Source organism: Exophiala xenobiotica, assembly GCF_000835505.1.
Source record: "Exophiala xenobiotica strain CBS 118157 unplaced genomic scaffold supercont1.3, whole genome shotgun sequence".
Classification (NCBI taxonomy): domain Eukaryota; kingdom Fungi; phylum Ascomycota; class Eurotiomycetes; order Chaetothyriales; family Herpotrichiellaceae; genus Exophiala; species Exophiala xenobiotica.
Genome location: NW_013562492.1, coordinates 4,209,394 through 4,227,170, shown reverse-complemented (window position 1 = coordinate 4,227,170; position 17,777 = coordinate 4,209,394). Strand labels below are relative to the sequence as shown.

Here is a 17,777-nt window from a genome sequence, read left to right as displayed (position 1 = left end):
CACCGCGAGTCCTTTGGCTGGCTGCGCAACCCGGAACACTGCCGATCAGACCTGCCATGGCTGTTATCGCCACACTGTATAGCATCATTTCTGTGATTTCATCTGCAGAATCTGGCTTTGAATCATCTTCGTAATGCTGATCAGCTTTTCAGTTGTGCCTAGAACGGAATATGGCTTCACTCTCTGATGTTCAAATTACATATCCGATGTCCCGAGATCTTCAGTAGTCTTTCTTATGGAGTGGTTCATCAATGACTGTCATCGAGATCTAGAGCATACCCAAAGGTTCTCAGGCATGCATGTCGTCGATCCGCCCTTGTAGACACCCGTATTGACGGAACACGGTGCGACAGACTTTGGTTTGCTGTCACGGCCAACTTGAACCTGACTTTCGCGACCGCGCAGAAACTCGACGACCCTATCTCAGTACACGAAAACGCACTCTTTGCAGTTGATAGTCTCCCACCCAAGGCAAGAAGTGTAATTTTCGTTCGACTTGTCGTCTTCGTTATTATGCTTGAGTGGTTGATAGACAGCCAATAGGCTACCAAGTATTTCATTCCCGTCCGATGTCGAGTTACACAGATTTTCGAATCTCGAACCGTGCTAAAACGCGGGTGGACCTGTGGCGGGACATACATCTAGTTCACGTGGACTTCGATTGAAGGCTCACGACAAGCTGGATAGGCCTCTCATGGTAGAAAGCCTTACCACGAAGTGCCTGCGAGACAGGTGTCATCGTCTGGGTCGCTGTCCCGCCGCCAGGGATGACCATAGAAAATCTAGTTCCGGGAACAGAAATCCCAGACGTGTTTATACCTGATCGGGACCTTCAGGGCGGTCGTCGTTCCAAACAACACTTTCCCCGGCTCGCCAAGGCGCAAAAAGAGCAGACAAGGTCGAACGGAGATTTGTTGAGTTTCGTCTTGTAGTGAAGAGGTATTTACCGACCTTATGTTCACAGAGCAAGCATTGATCAGATATCGCCGGTCAAAGGAACCACAGTCAACTGTCTCTGTGTGCTCGGCCGCGATGCCGAGTAGAACACGCGAGCAACAAACCATGTAGTCTCGTTAATGCAGGCCGCTGAAACGGAAAAGGCAATTCCAATAGTGGTCCTGGCTTCTTCGAATCGAGCGAAGATCCAGAAAAGGAATACCTCCTTTGCATCCCGGAAAGGCGTAAGTACTGGAGAAAATATCCTCGACAGTCATCTGCGATAAAGTGACTGCCACAATGTTGGTACTTTGGCAAGATGCTGCTGGCCAAGCATGTGAAGTAAGCTCGGTGGGATTGTCTGCTGCCGTTGAACAATGCTGGCGAGCTGCAGATGATTTGATGCTGTGCAAAAGTCAACGAGTTCGGGTGCATTTAGATGCAGTCTTAGCGCAGTAGTTCGCTAGTCTGGGCGTGGCACAAAGGTAGCTTTCAGCAGCCCTCACCCCTCCCCTGGTCAGCTACCCTCTCCATTCGTCTGTGGGCCTTACCTGCATCATGACCACTGTTAGCAGTACGAGTACCATCATCGGTCTATTCGCAGCGAGCCTGGGCCTGTAGGCTGGAAACCCGGGTTCCTCAGCCTGATGCTCCACCATTCGACACTTAGACGAGGTTTATCACATGCTGTGCTCAGACCCAAGTGCGTTGGAAATTCGCACGATTTCCTTTTGTCGCCGGCCTTTTGTTCGGATGCAAGGTGTCGGGCCTGAACAGAGTCGATCGCGAGACACCTCCTTTTCTCAAAGGGAAGGGGTACGCATAGCTCATGAGACCATGCGGTCCACACCCTAGCCAGTCTCTTATGAGAGATCAGGAAACCCCCACGCTAGGACAATCTTGTCCTAGTTGACGCACCTCGCTGCTGACAGCCAGCCTGGGATCCTTTTCACTTCGACTCAAATGTAGGCTCATAACAAGAGTGATCTCGAATCTCCTAGCCGGCGCGTAGTGAAATGATGAAGTGGCGCGAAAGCTGCGACTTGGGTCGCCGAGAGTCCAGCATCACCGACTGCAAGCGAGAGTTCTCATTCTGAGGGCCTGCTTGGCGCAAGTAGTCGGAGTCCGAGTGACAAATGAAGGTCCCCAGACTTCGTGGGATGACCATATGTCCAACCAAATCCTCTGCAAGAGTTCCCCTTTTCAAAAACCGCTCATACACCCTAAGGGCTGCATGGATGGAACGACACGGGAGTGACCATCGAGCAGGAGGCGTCGGAAAGCGGAAAGTCGCCAGCAACTTGGAGGTGGCACTCGTGCTCGCGATATTGCGAGATGCGAGACAGCCCTGAGGCTTAAGAGTTGCATTCTATGTAGGGGCTCCGTGGCCCTTTAAGTATTTGTTCGCTGCGCATTGTGCTGCATGATAAGGCAAAAGGAGATCAGCGGCAATGAAAACGTTTGTAACGTGCTGATACCACAGTGACAGCAATTCAAAGTCTCTTCAGGTTCGATAGGCTGTGATAAGAGAAGCCAGAGCATCATGCTCGCTTTTGATAAGCATTGAGCCCCGCGATAGCAACCCATTGTCTTCCCCCATGGTGCCCGGAAAGATAAAGGGTGGGGGATGTACTTCGTAAGGGACCGCGAGTGGCCAGCGAGCCAGAGTGCGTCTGCTTTCTGTGGCCAATCCATATTAACGGGGTTCAATGATCCCCGACATGATATTGATTCGTGTTTGCAGTCGGCGATATTTGAAGCAACATGTCTTGCCTTATCACATCCCGGCATGATAGAGCTACTCAGTAGCGACTTGAGGATTCCACAGCTGTCTTGACGTTCGGCAATTTGCCCATGACTCCGCGGAGGATTAGACAATATCTGGACGTGCTTGGGCTGGTCCAAGACGGTACACAAAATGGAGTCATCGTCTGTTGTCGACCGTATTACCCGCTTTGCCTGCTCTTTGAACTACACAGCAAATGTAATTAGGATCAGGGAAGATGATGATTTCTTGGTGTTTTGTGCGCAATCTGAGCAATTGAACTTCATCCTCGCTGGCCTTGGAGTCCGACTCTTCTTCAGCGGCGTCGCTTTTTGATGCGTTGGCGGTGCTGCCGTAGCCACCTGCAGCGACGGTTCCTTCCGAACTAGCAGCATTGCGAGACGTGCTACCAAGAGTCAATCCGAGAGAGGTGGCACTGTTGACGAAGTGAAATATGGTCGCAGCGAGGACCTCTGTTGGGCCTGGTTTGTCTTCAGCTTCCAGCTCTTTTGGACCAGTTGCTCCCTCCCTCTCAGGCTCAATTTGTGCCTCCTGCCGGGCTGACACCCATCGATATGATCCCCCTGTGCTAGTGTTGTTCTGTTTCTCTAAAGGTTCGAGACCCGTGGCTCTGATGATCGAGCCATCTCTTCTGGAGAGGATCAGCGTGGACTGCACGTTGGGCCGGTCAGTAAGACCTCGTAGCATGGCGTCAACCGATGGGCCGTTGAGATTGTCCTATATCTCCGTCAGATGGGCGCTAGGAATTGGAAGCAGCGTTGCAAAGCACGGACTCTTGATGGTGGTGGTGCCATATTTGCACAAGACGTAGAAAAAGCGCTTCACGGGGTGTTTGGTGGTTTCATTGCATGTTGCAAGATACGGCGCTGGTGAGTGGTCTGCTATGCATTCGAGTTGAGATGCGAGAACGGAATCGATTTCCCGGAGAAGCTGGAGAATCTGGAGACAGTGTAGTCAAAGTAAGCTTCAGATGGATCTATCAAGGATCATAAGATCTCGATCAGATTTGTCGCAGGCACCAATTTGTGGCAAGGATGGCGCGATCCCAGGATTTCTATTACCAACATTAATTCATGGCCGCAGTTCAGATGGAATTATTATTTGGGAAAGAAAACACGTTGTCTGCGCCACTCACTGCCACTGTGGCTACAGCGGCGCGGCCCGTTCTAGTCAGAACCTTAAATTTCCGCGGGTTGCGCAAAAACTTTTTGTTCGACCTGAATCAGGTATGCTACACCTCATCCTTCATCACACCAGCCATCATTTCAAATGGGGTCCAGCGCAAAGAAGAAAAGAGAGAAGAAGAAAGACTTCCAGGTATGTGGCTATCGTAACGGAGGTAGCGTCCGCAAAGTCTAACTTCCGGGCAGAAGCAGAAATTAAAAGTCGGCAAGGCTAGGCCCAAGGCTGACAGTCATACCGATACCAGTTTTCGAGCCAAAGGTATTATCTGGCTTGAGAAATATTGAGAACCAGGATTGCTAATTACACCTGCAGCTATTGTGCTGAATCAGCAACTGGATGTCAACGCACCGACTCAAACATCTGTTTTCCTTCATCAAGTCTCCCTGCTCAGCTCGCGTACGGATGTCCAACGTAGAGATGCATTGGCTTACCTGAGCACATATGTGGCCTTAAATCCACCGGGCAGAGCTTTGCCTATCAACATGAACAGTTTTCTCAACAGCCTCTGCCCTCTCATTCTCGATGGCTCTAGTGGAGTTCGCACACAACTACTTAAGCTCTTCCAAACTCTGCCGGCGGAGGAAGTCAGGGACAATGTTACCAGAATCCTTCCTTTCATGCGTGCTGGCATGACTCATCTGTCAAGGGACATTCGAGTATCAGCGGTCGAGTTCTTGTCCTACCTCATCGATGTGGCTGGCTCTGAGCTGGTCTCTTGTCCCGGTGGCTGGTATCAGACATTACAATGCTTCACGACCGTTCTGGGCTGGAGGTCACCCGATGCATCCAAGTGGTCCTCAACCAAGGCTTCGTTCAGCGGAGATGTCAAATCTACTGCACGCATCATGCAAGTGCTGTCTGATTTCTTACAGATAGGCCTTGCCGCCGACAAAGCTGTAGCATCTGGACCGGCTCCGATGGCTGTAAACTTTCCTCTTTGGCACACTGATTCCCTTGCCATACCTCACAAATCCAACGCTTACGCCTACTTGAACCTGTTCGGGGTACAACAGGATGACGAAAAGCAAGTGCTAGACGACCAAGAAGACAGGTTTCGCGTCTACAAGACCCAGTTTCAGCCACTTGTTCTGGCTGGCGTGGATGCTGCGAAGAAAGAAGGTGGCGAACTTGGGCGTGCTTCGGGTCTGCTAGTCAAGACACTTGAGCGCACCCAGGGGAGGTGATGTGCTCGGCATGTATGGGACGTCCGGGATTCTTTGATAAGACCTGGATCCTGGATTGGCGAGCCTAACACGATTCAAACCTGGGGACCTGTGAAGAATGTCCACTCTTTACGACCACATCAAAAAGGGCATTCCTCCTAATGATAGGTAGGACGACTGTGAGCTTTCGTGGAGATCATTGCTGCTCCTTGGTCTGGATCCTGGATCTATCAAGCTATGTACGAACGAGGTCGAGTTTGAGCAACACGGTCCTTCGATGGTCCTATACAGCAGCCATAACCAGGTGGCATGTGACGAGCATCGACGATACACTGCAGTCTATACAAAACAAATACACCACTTCAAGCGGCCGCAACACAAGCACAACACAAGCACAGCCGCACTATCCATACGTACAGTTCCAAATTGCGATGGATACAGCACCAACTACCTAGTGCGCACGGGATGGCTGCAGCAGATTAGTCCTTTACGGCCTCTCCCCAGGCAATCTCACACCCCTCCACTCCTCCTCACTCACCTCCTGCCATTCGGCTCTATCGAACCATCCAATATAATTCCGATCCCCAAACCCACCAATCCAGTATACCTCCCTGACCACGAACCTCATCCACAAGCCTTTGTGAGCAGCCCACTTTTTCCCCGGCAACCACAGCACACTATCACCATGCACCTTGGTAAAACAACCCGGGACATCCTTGCTCTTGACCTCTTCCGCAGTCATCTCTTCCAAGTAGCCGGTCATGCTCAGCCGAGGCAAATTGGCCGCCGACCATGGTTGCTTGTGCGTGATGTGCACGTACTCATCCCACCACGAAAGAGCCAGCGAGGCATTGGACCCGGCCATAGCGTTCTTCGTGGACGTTGACACCGTCAGGGCTAGTAGTGTCGGGTTGCCGCTGGGTTCCTCGCACGAGGCAATGTAATCGGGCAGGCCGATCGGAGTGTGCGCGACGTCCGCAGGTACTCGAGAGGAGGTGACGTTGTCGGGAAACACAGTGGTGAGAACACCGGTTTTGGATAGGGCAAGGAGGCGTCGACCGAGGACAGTGGACTCGTAGCGGGATGGTATGCGGAGGGGCGTCTCCTCATCATCTTCATTTGCGTGGAAAGTGGCGGGGACAATCCCTTCGGCGTCGAGTAGTGTCTGCGGATATGTCTGAGTCTGAATGTGTACTTGAAGGAGCTCAAGCTGTTCCGAGAGCTCGACCGGGGCGCAGGCGACCCAGGAAGTCGACAGCAGCACGAGCGAGAGGAGCGTGGTCGGGATGATCATCTTGCTCACTGCCGCCACTACTATGTTACCACTATTCACTCCGTATTGAAGCTGGAAGGTGTATTCCTCCACTCTTGTAGATGCGATCTCTTCACGAGCTCGAAACCCCTCTTCTGGGAAGAGGCGATCCAAACAAATATCTCCCCAGTTATTCGGTTCGTATACAGGACCTGCTGTTCAGCCACGATCGAATCCACGGTATGCAAGACGGACAGATGCACTACGGAGGGGATGATATCAGCTTCGCAGTTCCGAGGTCGTGATAATATACAAGGAGCAGACTGTCTCACGATAAATCAAAGTGCATCATCTCATGTGGCAGCCGATATCGCCGTATTATCTAATCTTATCTCATGATCTCTGCTACTTAGCTCTTGGGTTGCTTCCGATGTCAACCGAAGAATTAATGAGGCAATCTTGATATCAGTACGAAGATAGTCTAATGGATTGATCAAATTGCTCCCTGTCTTGATCTGCTCTAATCTCTGCTCAGAGGCTTGCGAAGACGGAATCAAAGCCATCTCCCGTAGCGTCAGCTGTAATAAGGGATTCAACGAGCCATCCAATGTCAGAACAGGCGTCATGATGACGGAGAAAAGTACAAAGACTTCAGGTTTGTGAGGAAGAGGCCTGTTTCAAGTTGTTTGCTACCTACCTTAGGTACGGAGTAGGCATTGCACATCCAACTATAACTTCGCGCTCATCCCAATTTGCCCTCCCTTCAACTCCTGTATAACAGTCATAGCACCACTCTCGCCCGTCCGGACTGCACCCTCCATATACCCTCTCCAGACCCTACTAAACTCCGTGCCGACAAAATGTAAATTGCCCACGGGTGCACACAACGCATCCCATCCTTCACCAAGCACTCCAGGTGGCATAGACGGGCATGGACATCCAAACCCAGAATACTCCTCATTCATCCAAGGTGACTCATATACCTCCTTGAAGAACGGCGTAATGTCCCGACCATCAGCGAAGATGTCGCCGATCTGTTTCAGTACCGAGGCTTTCTTCACTTCATCATCCTGCGCTGCCCACTTTCGACCAAACTTCCCGCCGACAAAGCAAGTCAAGCAGTAATTATCGTCCCCGATGCTGGTGTCGCGGATCACAGATACCGGACCGATGAATGACTGCGCTAGACCGCAGAAGCCTTTCTCCACCCAGAAGGGCTTGGTGAAGCTGATGATATACTTCGTATAGAAGCCATACCGCGTATGATTGACCACGGCGGCTTTGGCGGCGGGAAGAGGTGGAGAGAATGCTATCGTCTTGAACACTGGCGTGGGAATCGAGATGATGACTTTGCGAGCCTGATACGTCTGCCCGTCTGGGGCTTTCGTTGACACAGACACCGAGTCGTCCGGTTTCTGGGTGATACCAACGACAGGGCTGTTCAGTTTGAGACATCCCGATTTCAGCTTCGCAGCCATGCCCGTGCAGAATGCTTGTGTACCCTCGCGGATACGCAAGTACTGCCCGCCATCCTTGCAGTCGGAACGCATGGTCATCAGGCCGCCGCCAGCGGCGCAGTATTCGATGAAGCACAAGGCCGACACCTCGGACGGATCAACTCCGAGCATGGCGTGCGTCCAGACTTGGGCGGTTGCGAACGCTTTGTCGGTGACCTTTGATTCACGAAGGAATGCTTCGAATGACATCGAGTCGAGATGTTGGCGGTGAGGGCCTGCTGAGAAAATGGACGGGGAGGTGCCGATTGACAGCTTCTGGACCAGGTCTCGGATAGCCACGCATGAGTCGGTATCTTGTGCTGACGGATACTGGACGTCGTCATGGTCAATCTCGCGGACAATTCATATCTAGATCGGTATGGACACCCACCTTCGGCACATCACCATATGGGAATTTCACCAGACTGCCATCAGAATCCTGCACAACGACATCTCCCGTCGTGTTCTGCGTGAACGTATGCAGTCCGAGGTCCTGGGCCAATTCCCACATTCGACTCTGGTTGGTGTCATTGATCCAAGCGGCGCCAAGATCGGACTTGATGGTGCCATCGCTCGCCTTGAGAGTCAAGGTCTTGCCGCCTACACGATCGCGTGCCTCAAGGACAAGATATTTGAGTCCCGCTTGCCGGAGCGTCAATGCGGCCTGCAGTCCGGCGAGGCCAGCGCCGACAATGATGGCGTCGTACATCTTCTTTTCCGGGGGTCGAATGCAGCAGCTAAAACGTCAGCGACTCCAACACACGAATTGGCCATCGTGCCACTCGACCCTATATTTATATATTATTGTTTGCCAATGTTGGCTGAAGTGGGCTGCGATCAGTGCTTGAGCGCCTTGTGAGTGTCTGCAAGCGCGTTAAGCGCCCTTCTCCGCTGGCGATCGGAACTCTTTTTGCCCTCTCGGAACTCCTTTGCGGCGTCTTTTCCTTCATTAGGCAATCGACGCCGTCAGTTGTTGCAATGGCATTCGTGCACGATTCTCCTGAGTGTATCTGGACAAACTGCTTTGGTGGCCATCAGAAACGACTCGGATTGCGCTGCGCATAAAAGACACCTGAACAGCCGAACGTCAGCTTTCAGTGCGCAAGAGCAGCCAGCTCTCGTACCCATACTGCCACCACTGTTCGCTGATCTGGAGACCAGTATGCCTGTAAACTTTACGGGAATGGAAATGGCACTCCAGAAGCTCGGCCAACGGTCAACAGGAGCAGGCTTATTGAATGAACAGGTATATAATGCCTGTGCAGACAGGATCAAGATGCTCAAGTCACACGTCGATGAGCTGATGATCCTGCATGTCGCCATGAACCAACGATGCTCTAGAGCAAGGACTAGGCCATGGGCTTTCGAAAGTTCAACGACCACGAGAACAGGGTGAAAACTGGCTCGCCAAATATGCACTCCGTGCGCACAGATGCGAGAATCCAGAGTGCATGTGGGAAAGCCCCATGGGCGATTGGTCTGACTTGGGAAACGCCAATTTTGTGGTGTGCAAATATTTCGCGGAGCCTACCATGCTCGACAGTCTCGGAGAGCGATATCCTCAAGTGACGGCGAGCATAATTAGCCTGCACCGGCTCCTTGACAATGCCCATCAACCCAACGTGCTGGCTACGGTCCCAGGTCTTATCTCCTCAAGTCTGACGAAATTTGACCTTTGACAGCATCGTGCAAAAGGGATGACATCTCGAACCAGAGGAATCACCTGTCTACCACCTAATGCCGCAGATATTGGCCACCAGCGGCAAGGTACAGGTGTTAAGGGGTATACCTGACAGCCTTGGACTCAACATCCAAGGTAGGCCGGAGCAGCTGGTCGTGATATCTCACCGGAATATCAGATGTTGGAATGCAAATGCTCCTTGCCGAACACGTGGCCATCCGCTTCTGGAACCAGACTCTCAAAGCCAACGCTCGTACCGGACGTTGAGAGAGGAGTTCTCGCTTTCAACAAGGGACAACATCTTGAATACGCAGGAGGTGCGTGAGGAAAGGAGTCCTCCAGGAGTTCAGGGACGAAAGAACGGTGATGGTGCAGGCAGATATTGGATGGGGCAGAAGAAGACAACCAACAAAGTCTTGCAAAGCAAACGGCGCGTATCGAAAATTGAGAAAAACAATCAGGGCAAAAAGGCAGTGATCAAGAGTGACACGGTGAATGGCATCAAATTTTGGGAGCAGTGTTCGCTATGTGCTTGCACCTCTTCACTTCATCACCGCCATTCAGCAGTCTTCTCTCCCAAATTTTCACCGACCACAACTCTTGCCTCTCGCGTTCGAACAACTTCAAACTTGGATACTCATTGCTCTCGTTCAGACGCATCTCCAAGGTTCTGCAAAGCTATTCTTCGTGCGAATAATCTCGGAACCTCCATTTCCGCCAGTATCTTCCCCCTATTAGTGTCCACGACAGAACGTGCAGCAAACATGAAGGCATCCTCGACATTTCGCGCTTCCGGCCACGCCAAAGCCACTCTTCTCCAGCACAGAGTCAGCCGTGGCATATCCAAGCCTGTCCGCAGCCCCCCTCCACCAAAAAACCCCTCCCACGCTCCTACCAAGAAGCCCAATGATTTCAACCCGCTTTCCACGCGCACTCGTCTATCGAAATCCCCCATTCCCGCATTCAAGTCGGGTTCGCGCCTCGCTCCACGGGCCAAGGCATTCACACTCTCTCTTCCACGTCTTCTCCATTTCCTCGACTCACCGGAGCTCAAGGAAGAATCAGAGGAACCTCCACAAGCCGCATATCATTCCGGAGGATGTCAACAGGCTACTGTTGGGGCACAAGAGCCTCAACATCCTACTGCGTGCGCAAGATCGCAGGACCCATTCAGGCCTGCTGAAGTATACCGTGCCCCGGGACTCAGGGGTGGAGACTCGGTCTGGGCTTGTCCCTGTTTCCGACCCCAACAGAGGAGCGACTCATGGGGAGCAACACACCACTTGAGACGGCAAGACGCCATAAGAGAAGGACGGTCCTTCCAATTGCCACCTATGGTAGCCCCCGAGCTGCCACCCTTACCAGAGGACGAAAGATGCGCCTATTGCAGGGGGTGGGCGACACCAATGGATCTCGACGATCCTCTGGAGATGCAACAACCACGCGCCGTGGTCGAGTACGACGACTTGATGGATGTCGATTAAGATGGAGGTCAATCTCCGATGCGACATCACATCATCGATGGAAAGACAATGAGACCCACCCAGGAGCAATATTGGATACACTTTCAAAATCAAGCGCCTCTGTCTTGGGGCTTTCCTCACATACAGCACGATCACAATAGGCCAGAGAGCTTAGCACAAAGGAAGAAAAATGTTGCGTTTGTGGAAAAGTCAGCAGCAGGATATACAATTCGCAGATCGAGGGCAAAGAGGGCAAACGCTGGTGCGGAGCGTGCTACGAGGACTGGAACAAGTTCCGGGAGCACCCTAAGCACAGAAAGTACGTGAAGAGAATGAGGGACGGACTTGCAGAAGCCGACGACGGTGACGACGGAATCTCCGGGGAAGGCAGTGAACTTGAGCAGACCGATGAGGGAATGACGGTCATGAAGAAGATCAAGAAGGGCCGCGTAGGTCGAGAGAACGACTCTGGCAATCCACGGCGACTCTGTCCTGGAAGTTCATTTATCGTCTCTTTGGCTCGAGGCCGAGCGGTCCAAGGCTGTACTCGGGTGTACCTCAGTTTTGCTCCTGTGTGCGACTTGGATCAGATGCACGCCAATGATAAGCGTCGGCCAGCACTTTTCACAGGCGTCACAGATGCTGAACATCCACTGGTCTATATCCTAAACCCATCCCTTGAGGAGTCGATACCGAACGGTCCTAGGATTTATGTAGTTCCGTCGAGTTTCATGCGGAAAACGGAGGAACGGAAACAGGCAAGCAAGACAGCACTTCAACGGTATTGGAAATCAGCCAACAGAGTCCCGGTCGCTCCTGTTTCAGCTTGGGTTCTGTGGTCATGCCAACTCGGGCAGGTGCAGGGACGATAATGGAAACCAGACCAAAACGTCGATTGAAACAAGAAGAACGCCTCAGAAGAGGTACTTCGCATGGTGGGATCTTCAAGAGATGATATCTGCGAAAGGAAAGACAAACATCAGCCAATGTCGGAACTTTATTCCGGATACATGACTATCACTCCTGCTTCGGACGCTGATATGGTTCTGGACATTGCAAAGGTTTGGATGCGGATGATCAAAGCTGAGCAGGTGGTAGTCAGGCCAACGTCGGGACAGTGCGAGTTATTGAGAAGGGCTACCAGCAGGATAACATGGAGTCCAGGTATTATTCACAAGAGGGGACCATTGAACGAGGCATGGCCCCAAAAGTCTCAAAAGCATCAAAGGAGGGATGACCAGCAAGGGCATCGAGGCACGAATAGCCAACACGGCAGGAATGATATGCGGGGCCTTTGCGCAAGAAGCGTGACAACCCAGGTGATTGGGAAGGGACATCTAACCAAGCATCAACTACAGACATTGGCATCGACGGACTGTACCAGTGATTGTTCAGACTGCTTTATGGCTTCGAAATTGGACTGGACGGACACATGAGTTTCAAGGGTTTGCATTGGCAGAGCGCCCCATGGGCTGTATTAATGTGGACATCTACTAGAGTATACTTCATTGCTACTGCTGGTGTTGACGAGCCAGCGCCCCTTAAGCGCCAGCCTGGTGTAAGTTAGCCTGCACCAGCCTGACGAATCTACCGAGGCTTAGGGCCGCTGAACAAAGAGAAAGTTCCCCCGAAGCTTGCCTATCATTGTATTTGTTTTGAAATCAATCTTGCCCAAAGTTCTCAGCTGCATTGCTTCATGCATACTTACCCTGCTTGTGAACAACCTGTGGTCTGACAACGAGCAGCATGCTTGTCTCCTTGCACGTGTCCAAGGTATGCAGACTTCTGCAGCGGACCCGATACGTGTTCCTGGGCGCACCTTGGAGCTATTGATACGACGATACTCGGAACTAACGGTGGCACCTGCTGCTATCGGTAACGCTCACAATGCCGGCCTAGTGAGCCCTTCATTCATCGTTCGGGCATGAGTTATCCTCTTTCAAAGTTCAAAGATTTGTTCCAAGAGCACCCAGCGGTTCCGCTTGAGCAGACTTTCGGCCTCATTCTTACGGACGCTTCCCCAGGCCGGCTTCAGGCTTGGTCATTCATCCGCACGGCTCGTTGACGCGTGAGAGACCGCTTCCGAGAACTGAGAAGCGCTACCGCCTGCGGGGTTGTATCTCTCTGAGCCTGGTGTGCCTTTGCACCGGCTTGCTCCTCATCTCTTGCACACGCCTAACTAAGCGAGTCGAACAACGCGATAACCCCTCGGCATGAGAGGGTTTGCGGTGCCCATAAATGCCAGCGAACATCCCCAGTCATGCTTTCCCCAGCTGTTGATCCGCATTTCCCGTCCCAAGGGACTGCAAGGCATACCCAGAGCTCCATCTGATCATCCCCACTGCCACATCCTGCTTTCTGTGTAACAAAAGCTGTCCTTTCTACTGCTGCATCCGTCTTTCACACGTAATCTGGCATCAAGATGGGCAAAGAGGATATCGAGTTCAAAACCTCGGACCGAGTCACCTTGAGAGGATGGTTCTACACCAGCGATCTCGCCTCCTCAGGGAAAGCACCGTGCCTGGTCATGTCACATGGCTTCTCAGCTCTCAAGGAAATGGATCTCAACACCTTTGCCGAACACTTCATCGCACAAATCCCCATCCATTGTCTGGTCTACGACAATCGTGCATTCGGTGACAGTGATGCTGCCGAAGGTGAACCCAGACACGAAATTGTCCCAATGACCCAATGCAGCGACATGTCGGATGCCATTACCTATGCAACCACAAGACCAGAGGTCAATCCCGATAAGATAGGTATCTGGGGCTCATCTTACAGCGGTGGTCATGTATTGTACGTTGGTGCTGCGGACCGAAGGGTCAAAGCCGTTCTCAGCCAGGTTCCATGTGTGAGTGGATGGGACAATTTCAAGCGCCTTGTTCGTGGAGACTTCGAGGTTGGCTTCAACGCGGCCTTTGCGGCAGGTGAGATAAATCGACTGTGCTGGACAAGCCTCATTCGCATGCTGACAAGGTTGATGCAGACAGGCAGGCCCGACTAGAAGGCAAAGAACCAGGCATGGTACCTGTGGTGGATGCAGACCCATTGAAACCATCCGCGCTTCCAACGCCAGATAGCTATGAATTCTTCTCGGCTTGGGAAAAGAAGTCGAATTGGAAGAACAGTGTCACTATGAGGACGTAAGGCCCCCGTATCAGTATGCTACACATATTGTGCGCGCGATGCTTACCACGATGACTAGAATTGAGCTCTTCCGAGCCTACGAACCACAACAGCTTATCGAGAAAATCTCGCCCACACCCCTGCTCATGACCATCGCTAGTCGCGATGTACTCACGCCAGCTGACTTGGCTTTGGGCGCGTATGCTCGTGCGAGAGAGCCGAAGCACCTGCAGCTCCTGCCTGGCGGACATTTTGAGGCATACTCCGGGCCATACTTTGAGCGGAATGCTGGCACCCAGACCGAATTTTTGAAGAAATGGTTAGTCGAGAACTGAAAATGAGTCAAACTTGCCATCGACAAAGACGATGGATATATCTTGAGCTTATATGCAGAATGTGATGATCTCTTCTGATTCTGGATTGGGACATAGCGACCGCAACAAGAATGTTCGCGCTCTGAAATGCACGAAGCTGCCGCCTCCTCTGAAAGTTTGCATTCCTAATTTATGAGTTTGTGCCGTATATACCGTGCCTCTAGCCTCGTATCTTCAGGCCAACCTTAAATTACCATCAAGAGATCAGCCAAAACTGACAGCCTCAACGGCTTTCGTCGAACCAGATGCTCAGCCTCGTGAAGCTCAGCCTCGTCATCAAAGGGCCAATGGATTGACGTCATCTGTTTAGTCAGCAAACAGGCACCGAACAGCCATTTCCTTTACGAATAGATGTCAACTCGCAAAACTTATCCCCCATCTGAAGACTCGCACACAACGTCTGGGCAGCAGGCTAGTGCTTCGGGCTTTACGTGTCTGGACACAGATCATTTTCGGCCATTGGACGACAGAGTTATGCCCGTTGATGATTCTGTAACTTCACTCGAATCCGCATCAGAGTTGCAAACTCTCGCGCAAGATGGCGAACGATCAAGACGACCGAAACGACCTACGACTCCGAATGTGACCAGAAAGGCGACAGCATCGACAGACCCGACTTGGAACCGCCCCAGGAAGGCAACCTCCAGACGGGAAGACACATTATCCGAGGATGAACCTCTGGTCGACACAACCGCGGCCCTTCCTCTTAACTCCAAGAAGACTGCACGATTGCAGAAACGGCAACGGAAGAAGCAGTCACAGAAGGTTCATTCTAATATTCAGTCTTTCCTCGATTTCCCTCCCGAGCTCATATCACTCATCTTCAGCTTTTTGCAACCAAGCGACATCTACACTCTGCTCCGCTTGAACCAGTTCACGCAGGACTTTATCCTGGACAATGAGAGGTCGATCGCCGAAGGTATCACGAGCCGCCGTTACTGGGCGCTCAGGCAATGCTTCCCACTACCTGTTTTGCTGGACCAGGTACCAGCTTCTGCACGCCCAGTTCTGCTCAGTCAGCAATGGCAAGATCGCCTGAAGATTCACAAAAATCCTTACCAACATATCAGACAAATTGACCCGGAAGTCGTATGCACCTGTATGAGCTGTCTTCTAGCCTGGAACAATCTCAATATTGTCCTCGACCTTGCTCATTGGCAGCCGAACTTCGAAAACCGCGAGCCACTGCCCGTGATACCTCGTGGTAGAAATCCGGACTGGAACATCCAGCTACTTGAACAGCACGCAGAGATTGTCATGAAAGCCATATACAGTCCCCTCGCGCATGCCCGGATATTGCAGACACATCTCAATGTGACTACCTGGACCATCATCCGCTCAGCCAAATGGCGCAAGAAAGGGGAGAAAATCACAACGGCGAAACCACGACTCTACCATCTCACCGATGCAGAAGCTGAGGCTGGAACAGATGAATATCTGGACAGGAGCGGTCCGCCATCATATCAGCCTATCTATATGCGGGACAATTATTACAGTGTCGAGGCATTTGTGCCGAACCGGAAATGGGATAAGGAGGCGCAGAGATGGCAATATTATTCGAAGTGGCCGAGGCCGCACGAGAATGATCTGGCGTGGCTTGTCGCTAGATCTACTCCGCAACAGCCTTTAACGCAAGCGCTGCTTGATCGTGAAGCGTTCAAAATGTACGTAAACAATACGTCCCTTCAACACCGGTCAGGCTGAGCTTGTGGAGATTTGTCTGACTTCACGAATTGAACTTGTTAAACTCCACAAGGTCCATCATGGATGGTATCTAGTATTGCACCGAGACATTTGAGCTCGTGCCGATTGTACAGCATGACGGAGTTGACAAGAGGTCCACCGTGGCCGGAAAATATAGATTTGGGCTCTGGCCGTTGAAGCTGCTAGTCTCTAGAGCACGACGGTCTGTAGTTCGTCCGGTGCTCTTCGCAAAGACACCCAGTCCATGGACATCAATCCTACTCGACCTCCCACTCCAGTTGCTCCCCTCTGCCGTCCAGCCACCGCTTGCACCCAGCCCAGAGCGTCTTCAACTCTCCGTTTCCAAACTCCAGTACTCGGTCCCATGCCCGCCTATCCACGCGGTGAAACCAGGCCAGAAATGCCATGACCACAAAGTCCGCATAGGTCGGTACATGGCCGTTCAGAAACGGCGCTTCTACGCCGCCCTGCTCTCGTCGCAGTACGCCGATGACACCGTCAAGGTCCGCCTGCAACCCCCGCCATAGTTGCTTCTCCTCAGCTTCGGACTTGGGCCTGAGCTCGTTTAAAGCGTCGACTTTGAACCACGTCCGCCTCGTCGTGTCGAAATACTCCCGTCCTCGCTCGTCCAGAATGTCCGGCACAGACGGAATGACCAGGCGCCGCGCCGGTGCCACAGCGCGTGTGATTGTACGTTGTGTGTGCCGCGCTTGCTCCTCGCTGTCTGCGAAGGGGAACAGGGCAGGATACTCTGGCCCAGGGAACTTCGCGTCCAGTGTCTGCGCAATAGCCAGTGTCGTCGAGACCGCCACCGCCGGACCGAAGTCAAGATTGGGATGTCGTACGGATGTAGCGCTGCAGTGACCATGATGGTCTTGCATGAGACGCGCGACGGCAAGAGGCGAGGCGTTGTCCTTGTCGTCGATCTCGATTAGGAGGGCGGGAAGAGTGTACCTCGGCGTCGTGGCGGACTTGTCGTGATGGGCCGGCGGGATGTCCAGAGACTTACATAGCGGTTCGATGTCTGGATACGAGATCGACGATTCGGTGTAGGTGAGCCGTTTGTAGTTCAGGGACAGGCGGGTGCGGAGGGTGTTGGGCGAGAAGGGACCGACGCGGGATTTTATGTCGAAGAAGTGGATGCGCGGTGGCCGGGTGAGTTTGTGAAGAGGTCGGGAGTGGTGCCATTTGTGGATTGACTGACGCAGAGGTCGTTGTTGTAGCATAAGTAAAGTGGCTCGTCTGCGGATTCGAGATATTCTCGGAATAGGCGTTAAGGTCTCCTGTGGGTTAGGAAAGGTCACTTCGAGATCGGCTAAAGGGTGATAAGTGACAAGATCGACTTCATAGCATCATAATATTGGGAACGCTCAGCCGGTAGCATCTGACTCGCGAAGGTAAATGTACCAAGGACGTAAGGACTACATTGGGAGTCTCGAGCGAGGGAGCAAAGAGGTTAAGGCCTTGTTTCGTACGGAGTAAGTTGAAGTGGTTGAATCCAGATCGTAAGCATATGGCTCGGCATTTCTTTGGCTTACGGGTCCACAACGACAGCCTCGTCACACCAAAGTCTTACCGCCAACTTCCCATAAGATCTTATTATTCCTCTCC

General features: G+C 52.2%; 10 protein-coding genes across 10 annotated transcripts; 5 read left to right on the top strand and 5 right to left on the bottom strand.

Moving 5' to 3' along the window:
- Nucleotides 1-79: 79 nt before the first annotated feature.
- On the bottom strand, nucleotides 80-1,480 carry PV05_05833 (uncharacterized protein). Its single transcript, XM_013462387.1, has one exon. It carries the CDS (start codon nucleotides 639-641, stop codon nucleotides 249-251), a length of 393 nt encoding a protein of 130 aa, XP_013317841.1. The 5' UTR covers nucleotides 642-1,480; the 3' UTR covers nucleotides 80-248.
- An 817-nt stretch (nucleotides 1,481-2,297) lies between these two features.
- On the bottom strand, nucleotides 2,298-3,789 carry PV05_05832 (uncharacterized protein). The gene is made up of 2 exons (XM_013462386.1): nucleotides 3,496-3,789; nucleotides 2,298-3,439 (listed from the first exon to the last, which is right to left on the bottom strand). The coding sequence occupies exons 1-2, from the start codon at nucleotides 3,514-3,516 to the stop codon at nucleotides 2,861-2,863; spliced, it is 600 nt and encodes a 199-aa protein (XP_013317840.1). The 5' UTR covers nucleotides 3,517-3,789; the 3' UTR covers nucleotides 2,298-2,860.
- Nucleotides 3,790-3,965: 176 nt separating this feature from the next.
- PV05_05831 (uncharacterized protein) lies at nucleotides 3,966-6,462 on the top strand. The gene is made up of 3 exons (XM_013462385.1): nucleotides 3,966-4,039; nucleotides 4,093-4,165; nucleotides 4,220-6,462. Exons 1-3 carry the CDS (start codon nucleotides 3,992-3,994, stop codon nucleotides 5,089-5,091), a joined length of 993 nt encoding a protein of 330 aa, XP_013317839.1. The 5' UTR covers nucleotides 3,966-3,991; the 3' UTR covers nucleotides 5,092-6,462.
- Nucleotides 5,213-6,654, bottom strand: PV05_05830 (uncharacterized protein). Its single transcript, XM_013462384.1, has one exon. It carries the CDS (start codon nucleotides 6,362-6,364, stop codon nucleotides 5,558-5,560), a length of 807 nt encoding a protein of 268 aa, XP_013317838.1. The 5' UTR covers nucleotides 6,365-6,654; the 3' UTR covers nucleotides 5,213-5,557.
- A 305-nt stretch (nucleotides 6,655-6,959) lies between these two features.
- On the bottom strand, nucleotides 6,960-8,607 carry PV05_05829 (uncharacterized protein). Its single transcript, XM_013462383.1, has 2 exons — nucleotides 8,210-8,607; nucleotides 6,960-8,148 (listed from the first exon to the last, which is right to left on the bottom strand). Exons 1-2 carry the CDS (start codon nucleotides 8,525-8,527, stop codon nucleotides 7,051-7,053), a joined length of 1,416 nt encoding a protein of 471 aa, XP_013317837.1. The 5' UTR covers nucleotides 8,528-8,607; the 3' UTR covers nucleotides 6,960-7,050.
- Nucleotides 8,608-10,263: 1,656 nt separating this feature from the next.
- PV05_05828 (uncharacterized protein) lies at nucleotides 10,264-10,983 on the top strand (the record flags this gene model as incomplete). Its single annotated transcript, XM_013462382.1, has 1 exon — nucleotides 10,264-10,983. The coding sequence occupies one exon, from the start codon at nucleotides 10,264-10,266 to the stop codon at nucleotides 10,981-10,983; it is 720 nt and encodes a 239-aa protein (XP_013317836.1).
- Nucleotides 10,984-11,294: 311 nt separating this feature from the next.
- On the top strand, nucleotides 11,295-11,834 carry PV05_05827 (uncharacterized protein; the record flags this gene model as incomplete). The annotated part of the gene is made up of 1 exon (XM_013462381.1): nucleotides 11,295-11,834. One exon carries the CDS (start codon nucleotides 11,295-11,297, stop codon nucleotides 11,832-11,834), a length of 540 nt encoding a protein of 179 aa, XP_013317835.1.
- A 1,285-nt stretch (nucleotides 11,835-13,119) lies between these two features.
- Nucleotides 13,120-14,560, top strand: PV05_05826 (uncharacterized protein). The gene is made up of 3 exons (XM_013462380.1): nucleotides 13,120-13,889; nucleotides 13,949-14,105; nucleotides 14,168-14,560. Exons 1-3 carry the CDS (start codon nucleotides 13,385-13,387, stop codon nucleotides 14,421-14,423), a joined length of 918 nt encoding a protein of 305 aa, XP_013317834.1. The 5' UTR covers nucleotides 13,120-13,384; the 3' UTR covers nucleotides 14,424-14,560.
- A 282-nt stretch (nucleotides 14,561-14,842) lies between these two features.
- Nucleotides 14,843-16,328, top strand: PV05_05825 (uncharacterized protein). Its single transcript, XM_013462379.1, has one exon. It carries the CDS (start codon nucleotides 14,937-14,939, stop codon nucleotides 16,164-16,166), a length of 1,230 nt encoding a protein of 409 aa, XP_013317833.1. The 5' UTR covers nucleotides 14,843-14,936; the 3' UTR covers nucleotides 16,167-16,328.
- Nucleotides 16,157-17,645, bottom strand: PV05_05824 (uncharacterized protein). Its single transcript, XM_013462378.1, has one exon. It carries the CDS (start codon nucleotides 17,390-17,392, stop codon nucleotides 16,424-16,426), a length of 969 nt encoding a protein of 322 aa, XP_013317832.1. The 5' UTR covers nucleotides 17,393-17,645; the 3' UTR covers nucleotides 16,157-16,423.
- Nucleotides 17,646-17,777: the final 132 nt, after the last annotated feature.

What these genes read in the sequence shown, in the direction of transcription:
- PV05_05829 (XM_013462383.1), bottom strand. Translation starts at nt 8,527, where the DNA reads ATGTACGACGCCATCATTGTCGGCGCTGGCCTCGCCGGACTGCAGGCC. An exon ending in CATATGGTGATGTGCCGAAG is followed by an intron (nt 8,149 to 8,209) that starts GTGGGTGTCCAT and finishes GACGACGTCCAG; the next exon opens with TATCCGTCAGCACAAGATAC.
- PV05_05825 (XM_013462379.1), top strand. Translation starts at nt 14,937, where the DNA reads ATGCCCGTTGATGATTCTGTAACTTCACTCGAATCCGCATCAGAGTTG.
- PV05_05830 (XM_013462384.1), bottom strand. Translation starts at nt 6,364, where the DNA reads ATGATCATCCCGACCACGCTCCTCTCGCTCGTGCTGCTGTCGACTTCC.
- PV05_05833 (XM_013462387.1), bottom strand. Translation starts at nt 641, where the DNA reads ATGTATGTCCCGCCACAGGTCCACCCGCGTTTTAGCACGGTTCGAGAT.
- PV05_05824 (XM_013462378.1), bottom strand. Translation starts at nt 17,392, where the DNA reads ATGCTACAACAACGACCTCTGCGTCAGTCAATCCACAAATGGCACCAC.
- PV05_05826 (XM_013462380.1), top strand. Translation starts at nt 13,385, where the DNA reads ATGGGCAAAGAGGATATCGAGTTCAAAACCTCGGACCGAGTCACCTTG. An exon ending in CAACGCGGCCTTTGCGGCAG is followed by an intron (nt 13,890 to 13,948) that starts GTGAGATAAATC and finishes AGGTTGATGCAG; the next exon opens with ACAGGCAGGCCCGACTAGAA. An exon ending in AACAGTGTCACTATGAGGAC is followed by an intron (nt 14,106 to 14,167) that starts GTAAGGCCCCCG and finishes CACGATGACTAG; the next exon opens with AATTGAGCTCTTCCGAGCCT.
- PV05_05831 (XM_013462385.1), top strand. Translation starts at nt 3,992, where the DNA reads ATGGGGTCCAGCGCAAAGAAGAAAAGAGAGAAGAAGAAAGACTTCCAG. An exon ending in AGAAGAAGAAAGACTTCCAG is followed by an intron (nt 4,040 to 4,092) that starts GTATGTGGCTAT and finishes ACTTCCGGGCAG; the next exon opens with AAGCAGAAATTAAAAGTCGG. An exon ending in TACCAGTTTTCGAGCCAAAG is followed by an intron (nt 4,166 to 4,219) that starts GTATTATCTGGC and finishes TTACACCTGCAG; the next exon opens with CTATTGTGCTGAATCAGCAA.
- PV05_05832 (XM_013462386.1), bottom strand. Translation starts at nt 3,516, where the DNA reads ATGGCACCACCACCATCAAGA. An exon ending in TGGCACCACCACCATCAAGA is followed by an intron (nt 3,440 to 3,495) that starts GTCCGTGCTTTG and finishes ACGGAGATATAG; the next exon opens with GACAATCTCAACGGCCCATC.